This window comes from Phycomyces blakesleeanus (assembly GCF_001638985.1).
Source record: "Phycomyces blakesleeanus NRRL 1555(-) unplaced genomic scaffold PHYBLscaffold_47, whole genome shotgun sequence".
NCBI classification, from domain to species: Eukaryota; Fungi; Mucoromycota; class Mucoromycetes; order Mucorales; family Phycomycetaceae; genus Phycomyces; species Phycomyces blakesleeanus.
The window spans coordinates 145,686-155,068 of NW_017265174.1; the positions used below are offsets into that span (position 1 = coordinate 145,686).

The 9,383-nt window shown below is 41.1% G+C and overlaps 6 protein-coding genes across 6 annotated transcripts in view; 5 read left to right on the plus strand and 1 right to left on the minus strand.

Moving 5' to 3' along the window:
• Positions 1–413, plus strand: part of PHYBLDRAFT_176312 (hypothetical protein) — a gene marked incomplete at both ends in the record, with an annotated part of 1,756 nt that extends 1,343 nt beyond the window's left edge. The window contains one exon of the mRNA XM_018437731.1: positions 187–413. Coding sequence (XP_018283313.1) covers positions 187–413 — 227 coding nt within the window. The remainder of the gene's footprint in view (positions 1–186) is intronic.
• A 548-nt stretch (positions 414–961) lies between these two features.
• On the plus strand, positions 962–1,234 carry PHYBLDRAFT_102412 (hypothetical protein; the record flags this gene model as incomplete). Its single annotated transcript, XM_018427720.1, has 1 exon — positions 962–1,234. A coding segment is annotated over one exon (273 nt), but the record flags the coding sequence as incomplete, so codon positions are not given.
• Positions 1,235–1,852: 618 nt separating this feature from the next.
• PHYBLDRAFT_153667 (hypothetical protein) lies at positions 1,853–2,415 on the plus strand (the record flags this gene model as incomplete). Its single annotated transcript, XM_018433220.1, has 4 exons — positions 1,853–1,892; positions 1,960–2,064; positions 2,161–2,249; positions 2,323–2,415. The coding sequence occupies 4 exons, from the start codon at positions 1,853–1,855 to the stop codon at positions 2,413–2,415; spliced, it is 327 nt and encodes a 108-aa protein (XP_018283315.1).
• Positions 2,416–3,121: 706 nt separating this feature from the next.
• On the plus strand, positions 3,122–4,226 carry PHYBLDRAFT_160866 (hypothetical protein). Its single transcript, XM_018434278.1, has 3 exons — positions 3,122–3,600; positions 3,667–3,812; positions 3,899–4,226. The coding sequence occupies exons 1-3, from the start codon at positions 3,513–3,515 to the stop codon at positions 3,908–3,910; spliced, it is 246 nt and encodes an 81-aa protein (XP_018283316.1). The 5' UTR covers positions 3,122–3,512; the 3' UTR covers positions 3,911–4,226.
• Positions 4,227–4,511: 285 nt separating this feature from the next.
• Positions 4,512–7,268, plus strand: PHYBLDRAFT_189596 (hypothetical protein; the record flags this gene model as incomplete). The annotated part of the gene is made up of 5 exons (XM_018439682.1): positions 4,512–4,818; positions 5,477–5,621; positions 6,153–6,321; positions 6,542–6,739; positions 7,006–7,268. Exons 1-5 carry the CDS (start codon positions 4,667–4,669, stop codon positions 7,266–7,268), a joined length of 927 nt encoding a protein of 308 aa, XP_018283317.1. The 5' UTR covers positions 4,512–4,666.
• A 932-nt stretch (positions 7,269–8,200) lies between these two features.
• PHYBLDRAFT_153670 (hypothetical protein) lies at positions 8,201–8,978 on the minus strand (the record flags this gene model as incomplete). Its single annotated transcript, XM_018433221.1, has 3 exons — positions 8,201–8,330; positions 8,780–8,879; positions 8,939–8,978. The coding sequence occupies 3 exons, from the start codon at positions 8,976–8,978 to the stop codon at positions 8,201–8,203; spliced, it is 270 nt and encodes an 89-aa protein (XP_018283318.1).
• Between the last annotated feature and the right edge of the window lie 405 nt (positions 8,979–9,383).

Below are 9,383 nucleotides of genomic sequence, written 5' to 3' on the forward strand. Positions count from 1 at the left end.
TGAGTTAGTATCTCAATACTGGGAAAGATAGATACTTTGAAAGTGTTATTTATTAAAGAGAATCAAAACAATATTGTTTATATCTATTACTATTCGAATCGCTTGTAATTGAAATCCTTGTCGTGTAATTTTTGGTTTGTTTACACTGTATAAGTGTGTAGTGTACGTATGCTTGGTATGTAATAGCTCTGGAGATTGTTAGCTTGTCAAGTTTATTAGCAAGAAGGAACCAGTGTTTGGTTGCAGAGTCTGTTATTCACTCAATTGTGATGTTTATACCACAAGTCCGACGGATCGCTAAGAAACATTCTTGTGGTTCCACAGCTTGGCGGACTCAACAAGAGAAGGCCCTTCAAAGCAAACGTAACCATCTAATGCGTAAATTTACAATAGAAAATATCCGCAACACCTAGCTTTCTATTGTGTAACGCCAATTGTTCATTATTCAACAAGAAACTGTCGAAATACTGACCAAGAGGCCCAATAATATTGGAGAGAAAACGATAAATGGTCATCCGGGTATTTGAAAAGAACTGTTTTGGCAAAGGCTATTAAAAAGATATACATTTTTTGCGTCATCCCGTCTAAGAAGCCTTGTGCACCACGCCCACTACCATGACAGATGCGGCCACGCACTTTTATGAAAAGCAGTACAGTATCAACCCAATTAACGATTCATCCGTTGAAGATCTACTCAGCTATGTCTCTTCTAAGCAATTCTTGAGTGAAGCCACTCAATCCTCCATAACACTTCCACTAACATTTAATAGTATATGGGCAGCAGTCGACTGCCACCCCCACCATCACAGCCCTGGCCCAGAAGGTATGCCCTACGAGATTCTTTCTCTCTTATTCCGTGAAGACGGGTATGTCACACTTCTAACGATAATTCATAATGACGCTCTCGACAAAGAAGCCTTTCCATCTTCTTGTAGCTCCACCTACTTGTCACTCCTCCCAAAGAAAGGGGACCTCTCCAGTACTAAAAAATTGGTGGCCCATCGCACTGATCAACACTAACGCAAAAGTGTTTACTCGTATACTGAATGCCCAAATTATCCATACTTCAAACTCTTTCAATCACTACAAAACTGGTTTTGTGAAGGGACAGTTCATAGTTGACAGTGAGATCATGACTCGCATGGCTATAGAATACACCCAAAACACTTCTGATACCTCAATTGGTCTGATGGTTGACCAAGAAATATCATATGATCGTGTACGCCCCGAGTATTCGAGACTAGTTCTTTAAAAGTTCTGGTTCCTAGACACGATAGTGCACTGTATCCCATAATCGCTTTTATCCACTAGTATGTCAATCAATGTCAACGGTTTTTTGTTGGCGTCAATTCTACAAAATCGAGTTCTCAAAAATGTGATATGCTGTCCCCTGTTCTGTTCAACTTTGTTTTCGAACCTTTGCTCCGCCTACTAGCCGCCGATAGCTCTCTTCCAGGATTTGGTCTATCCACCGACGACCACACTGACCAGCCCTCACCACCACCAGTCAAATACTTGGCTTATGCGGATGACACTCTCATATTTCCCAAGTCACCTTCTGACCTTGGCACTTTACACAGACATCTGGATACTTAAGAATTTCAAATGCACGAATTAACATACACAAGACACAAGCCTTTTCCTTGTCCGGTGCCTCACTATCAGAGTGGCGCACACACCTACGGCAAAAGCTTATTACCTTATGACACGATCGTACTTATCCCGCTTCTCTCACGTACTTAGGGTTTCCATTGATATCATTTGTCACACAAAGAGATCAATTCTGTACCTCACTTCCGAATACAGTCAAATCGTCTTGTAGCATGCGCCTGTAGTGATTACGCTCCGTCATATGTCGAGCTACTGTCGTGAACACGTTGATTCTCTCCTGTGTTTGGCATGCTCTTTGAATAAAAACTGTCCTCAAAAGGTTCTTCGACAAACTCTGTTCCATTTTAGGCCGTTTCCTCCGGCGGAATATGCTCTCTATGGCGATCCTGTCTTCTATGTTTTCAGAAACTGCAAAAAGGCTTAGGCGTGTTGGACTCGCAGATTCAACAGAAAGTACTGACTATGCAATAGCTACAACCGATTCTTGACAACTAAACATCGGCATCCTTTGTCACCCCTTGAATAAAGCACTTTCTTGATCCACACAAGTCCTTTGGGGACCCTCGCCTTCATTTGTTGGTTGCAATACTGCGAATCACATCTTTAAGGACAAAGAATGGTGCACTTTCCACTCTCATGTGTGCTATGGACTCTATCACATGAAACTTTTCTCTTCTCACTTTGAGCTGCACCACTTGTCTTTCTCTGAAGCTGCTGGATGGTGTAACCTACACAGCTTCTTCTGCACCTAACACCTCTGGTTGGAAGCGCATTAATGCTTCTGGTGCATTTATGTTTGATTAGAGCCTCTAAGCTATCCCCTCCCAAACGCAAGTTCAACGGCCTAAATCGTCATGTCTGATAGATAGGCTGTTTCAGGATATAGAAAATACAGCTACTGAGCTCACGCCTTTCCTTTGGCGCGCTACATTGCCTCCCAATGACCACCATGAGTTGCAACTGCTAGCTAATCCTTTGATAATAAATCACAAGCTATTAGTTTTACTCCTCCCTTTGCAAGCTAAACAATGGCGTTCATTTTGGGGCTTTCCACTCCCATTACACCTCCCGCAACATATGCTATCGTTCTATACTCAACTCCTTGTCGTGTCAGTACACCCTATACAACCGTGCTCCGACCATATTTGTCACTAAAAAGTGTCCCATTTGCTTGTCTGAGGTAGACACTCTCTCTCGTGTCCTCTACCAGTGCCCACAGGAGTGGACAGTATGGGAAGCTACCCTGAAAATAATAATAATTTGGACTGTCCCCATTGACATTTGATATTCATCCCACAATCTTCTCTCTGGAAATCCTTGACCACCCACTACCTGTCTTCCATGTTCGGCCATGTCAAATTATTAGCAGCAGCATCTTGGCCCTGTGGTGCACTCACTGAAGCTTTATCTTCGACATCCGGTCTTTTCACATCTCCTCGATTAATTCTAAAATAGACACCATTGTTTCGCACATCTTCTCTGACTTGGATTTAAAATACACTTTCCTTGGGCTTTTATTTCTAAATCTTAAAGCCCCTCAGAAAACTCCAAAAACATTTGTATTTCTTTCTTAACACACAATAAATATCAGGACTAGTTCCTCAATACCAAAAAAACCAAAGCAGCATGGAAAGGTACTCGACACTGTGAATAAGGTTCTAGATACAAGAAAAGACGGAAGCTCAGTCAGTAGCAACAGTACTAACACGATTCTTACTTTTCCCTGAAAACCAAGTGCATTGCAAAAAAATACCCTGAGCTGTACGATGGTAGCCCAGAACAAGCCATCACAGATGCACTAGTGTGTAGTCAGTATCTATCTGGTAGTAGTCTTCCTATTAATTCCCCGCAGTACAGGCGGTAAACAGCCGAGAACTGAGCCCTGAGCCCTGAGCACAGAAATGGAGATGATGTTGGTGAAAGGGGTTATTCGGCCAAGTAATAGTTTATGGAGCTCCCCGCTGATATTGGTACCAAAGCCAGGCAATACTTTACGATGCTGCATCAATTATAAAACACTAAATGATGTGACCCGCAAAGACTAGTTTCCCTTACCACATATCGATGATCTATTACACAAGTTGATTTATGCCAAATATTTCTTGACACTAGATCTCAAGTCCGGTTATTGGCAGATTCCCATGAGTCCAGGCGACATATGTAATACTACATCTTCCACGGAGAAGAGTCTTTTCGAATTCCTCGTAATGCCACTAGGCGTTACTAACTGCCCAGCCATTTCACAATGCCTCATGCAGCAAATCTTTTATTAGCTGGATTTCCCTACCATTTGCATTGACGATGAGTTGACTTATTACGCAACCGAAACAGAATATATGGTACACATCTCAAAGGTTCTAAATACACTAGTGAAATGAAACCTCAAGATCAGTATCAAGAAGTGCCATTTATTAGTCACAGAAGCCGAGTCTTTCGGGTATTAGGTGTCCGGCAATGGTATCGGACTAGATCCTTCCAAGACTTGCCCAAGCCTACTACGATTTATGAACTACAGATGTTTTTAGACATTTGTAACTTCTATCATCGTTTTTTTTTCTGCAAATATTTCTGTGATAGCCATTCAAGAATACCAATTGTTAAAGAAAGAAGGTGTTTGGACGTGGGACGAGAATAACAATGCTTTCAAAATATCGAAAGAAAAACTAACAAAATTACCGCAACTCGAATATCCAGACTCCAATTTTTCATATGAACTACACACCGGCGCCAGCGACACTGGCACAGAAGCTGAATTGGTTCAAGAGACCCACCCAGTCGTATTCGCTAGCCGTTCTCTCTTACTCGCCGGAAGGAAGTATAGCACAACTGAAAGATAATGTCTGTCTGTAGTATGGCTATTAAGATTTCCCCATTGTTATATCCACAGAGCGAGTTTGACTGAATTCATGAATTATGCAACACTAAAGACAATACTCACAACCAAGAGTCCAAGGGGTAGAATAGCCTGTTGAGTAGCAAATGTGATTACCTACAAGTTTACTGTAGTACATTGTAGAGGTACTTATAATAAGGACGCAGATGCATTGGGTTGTGCATGTTTTACCAGTCTCAACCAGAGCAGCGCTCAAATAAACAGCCGGACTATAAGCAGGAATATGATACGAGAGCAGCAAATGTGCTATCCGGAGATCAAACATCTCCAAACTTTCAAGGAAAACTAATTCTTCTGGAAAAGGGGCGTGTCCGGTAAAAATCTCAGGGCACTCGCTATCGTGATCCCTCACCCAATACGCCAATTATTTCTTGCGTCAATCCACGCTCATCCAGCAGCTAGCCATTTTGGCCATGATGAAATACTGAATAAAACACAGCAGCATGGATGGATAGTGATCGTGGTATGGTCATCACAATTTGGTGAAGAACAGACTCTACGACCAAACACTGGTTCCTTCTTGCTAATGAACCGAGCAGTCTAACAATCTCCGGAACTGTTACATACCAAGCATACGTACACTACACACTTATAGAGTGTAAACCAGCCAAGCATTACACAACGGGGATTTGAATTACAGGGATTTTAATAGTAGCAGATATAAACAATATTGTTTTGATTCTCTTTACTGAATAACACTTTCAAAGCATCTATCTTTCCCAATATTGAGACACTAACACAGCAATAGTCCCAAATACTTCAGTGATTGTCGATTGTAACTGACACAAAGACATATGCACAAAAATACCCAGAGTTTTTTTTTCACTACAACCAACTCACATACAAGCTTGGAAACCTATAAAGTTTTAAGGTTCATTTTTTGGGAGGATTGTAGGACGTCTATATTGTAGTTCTGCCAGAATCTAAAATAGGAAGCCAATATTTATTAGTGCTAGCGAAATACCTAACCAGATGGGTGATAACAGCCGCTCTGCCTCGATTCGATTCGAATAAGATTGCTCACGTATTGACTCTCAAAGTAGTTCTACTATACGTGGTACTGAAAAGATTCCTCACAGACAACGGAACTGACTTTGTCTCAGAGGCAATGAGAATAGTATGCCAATGAATGAGAATAACCATAACAATAACAAGCGTTGAGCACCATCAAGCAGGCTGCTTGGTAGAGCAAATGAACAACCCTACTAAGACAACACTGGCAATTTACGCAGAAAAAAAAAGACGTCCAATAATGGGGTGAATAGCTATTATTCGTAACTTATGCTATCAATACGGCCGAACAAACATTAACAGGAAAATTACCTTTTGAGATAATGTTTGCTAGACGAGCCAACTTACCAGCCACCGGCGACTTCAACCTGTCATAGATAAAATTGCACCCTACAAAAACATGGATCTGACATTCTAATCATTACCTTCCAATAATCCAACAAGATGTAAAAACAAACTTACAAAAAAACCAAGAGCGACAAAAATATAACTATGATAAGAACCTCAGAGAAAAACAACAGTTTAAAGTCAAGGACATTGTCATGAAGATAAAGCCAAAAAAGACTTGTAGAATTCAGGGAGAAAACAATGAAAAGTGGGTTTCTTGATTGTCCATGTCAAAAATTCTGAAAAAAAGGGCACAACTGTAATTCAAGAACAACTGTATCCAATAGAGAAGAAAGGTTTATCTCCTACATACAATTTGAATGCTGCAATTCCACCTTTAGTGCCACGCCCTCGTCCGAGCATGATTGCTATAGATGTGCGACCTACATTGAACACTAAACCCAGCAACAGAAAGAGACGTAAATCTTAACGACTTCTTACTCTGAGACATTACAATACCCACAGCAATAGCTTGCTCGACAAAGCTCTCGCTGAACGAAATTCATTTCATGGAATTGTGCCAGCATGAATAAGTCTCACTTGCAGATTGCCACCTTAAATTGATGTAGCATTTTGAAGGTTGACTACCCACAGACACAATTAGTGTTTGTTATATATATATATATATATGTTCTTGAGAACTTGGTCTCGATATGTTCACAATCCAAAAAGTCACACATTTATCTGAAGCCAGTCCTAAATTTTCTCCTAATTACATCACCCTGCTACAACATCTCTTTCGGCACACATCTTCCATCCTCACTCGACACTGTACTGTAATATACCCAACCCCCGATATCCAACTCTCGGATGAATTTGTCATGGTTGACCGCCGTTGTATACATGCTACTATAATAGGCCCAAGCCTACACACTATTTGTCACTTTGTAGCTATATATATGGCCTAGCTACCCGGAATGAGAGCACTTGGTTTTACTCCTGCGTCAAGACTTTGTTCCACGATATGATACATACTTGCAGCTGGATTATGTTAGGGAACCTTACTCTTAACCTTCATAAGAGACAGCCCCGCACGCTGCAACCTTTAGTTCTCTGACTCGGAGCCCATTTTGCTAACTATTTGCATGATACATGGTATGAAGATACTGTGAGGGAACAGGCTATTCCTACTTTCCATCGGAGCGACACTCGTTACACAATAGACTATAGTTTTGGGCATGTTTCTTTTCGACCTCGCTTGGCTAACACCGGAATAATGCATTTATCTCCATGTTGTACTTGCCGCTCATTCTTAACCGTCGACCTAGCAATCCAAGACCATGCCCCTAGTTATGGCACATGGCGCTTTAATTATTTTCTCTCTCTAAAATTCCGGATTTCGACGTCTTCTACGTACTACATTTGACAAGTTATTTTACTTCCAGTGTAGTGGTTTGACTCCACAGGTTCAGTGGAATTTTTTCTTTAAAAAAAGAGTCATTAAACTTACTGCTCAAGAATATGATAAACAAGCATCCCGTACACATCAGAAAACCACTAATAGTCACCAAACACAACGTGTGACAGTCCCACGTCTATCACACAGTGAGCATCGACGGATCGAATCAGAAAATATTGATTATGAAACTGTACCTGCCATTGAAGAAAGACATAGATACCTTTTCCTCTGGTCCAACACCCCTCGATTGGAAAATGATGAGCAGAGGAAGAAGTATTTCTTCAAAGTATTCTGTCAAAGACTGATTTCTGATAATGGATGGACTATCCGAATACTGATGACGTACCTCAAGGCTTTGGCCTTCTCATCATCGACACTAGGTGCTCAATTTGAACAAGAAAGGGCTTACAATAGAATGCATCCGACTTAGATCAAACAAGTACTGCAAGCATTTGGATTTCCGGACCAGTTAGTATCTTCTATCTACTCTCTTTTATTTTAAACCCAGATTCATGTATAAATCAATGGGTGGTCAGTCACCGCGCTTCCCCAACAACAAGAATTGAGGCAAGGTGATCCGTTTTTGTCAATGCTTTTCAACCTGGCAATTAAATCCTTGCTCCGCCGTATAATCATTGGCCCTAATTTATTGGGCTGCTCGATCCTACACCAAACTGGTAGATATCATGTCGCTCATTGCCCATCGATACGTAATGTCCCACAGTAAGAAAGTCCTTCCCTCAAACATCTAGCTTATGCAGATGATCTTTTGATTTTTTCCAGGGGTCTAGAAGAGTAGCCTACTTTGATTGAACAAGAAGAATCTATGGTCTGGCCTCTAACGCCCATATTAACCCGCAAAAAAGCTCAGGCCTTATCTCTGATAAGTATTAACCACCTTAGTTGATAACCACTTTGAGACGAGGAAAGCATCCCATGGCATGACGAAGATACACCAACGGCACTGATGTACTTGGGCTACCCTTTGTACAGTCACCCGCGATAACATGACAGTTTTCTAAAGGGGATCTTTTGCAAAACGGAAAAGTTTGTCAACATACTTTGGCTAAGACGAATATCTATTAGAGGAAAATCTATTATATCAAATTTATAGCTGCTTGCAAGACTCTGATATTTCCTGTGCGTGACTATTGTGCCTAATTATTGTCTGCGGAAGTTTCAGATGGTCATCCGATCGTATGTTCTATACTTCTTTCTGCGATCTGCTGGATGGGCACTTAATTGACACAGTAACCAGGGCAGTTTCCGAGGGATATATGCTTTTCATCAATCCTCAGCTTTACACTTTGTGTACATACAACGACTAATTTGGTACAGAACGTTTTGGCGTGGGACAATCGTTTGTCTTGTCTTTGCTAGAAAATCCTATCATAATATACACGTTAACTCACAGTTACATCCATCCTTTTGTCCCCTGACCGATATCATTATTGTTTATTCTACAACTTTCTATACACCCAATTGTAAAGTCAGATGATTCTTCTTGGTTTTTGAGGGCAGAGGCAAGATATATTGTATCTGATATAATGATGGGACACAGAGGCATGTCAACTGCTCCTGGAGACACCCACAGCAAGTACTCGATTATATACAATAGCGTGCCGAGCCGGATTGACTAATGGTTTGCTGGTTATGAGCTCGAATATGCGAGCCCATTTTAAGTGCCAACAGAGAGAATACCCAGGGGGATATCGATTTATCTTCTTTGGTTTTATTGTGGGCGATCCATGGTCAACCTGTGGTAGACGCAAAAAAAAACAATATGATTTGGTGCTACTGAAACGCTGAGATCACAAAGACTTACGGATCCCCCATACACAGCTTGGCGGTGTTTATTAATTGATTCAATCTCGGCTTGGTTTCGACTTGATCACATGTGAAAAGTTCCCTTCTCCCAATTGAACTGTATGCGATTTGGATATGAAAGATGGCCGGAATTTCTGGATTTCATGTCATATGAAGTAGGTCTTCTGGTGATAAGCGCTGGAAAAATACAAGATCCCGCAACTAGCCTAGAGTCAGAAACGTTTTGTGGTTATATATCACACTGACACATCCCCG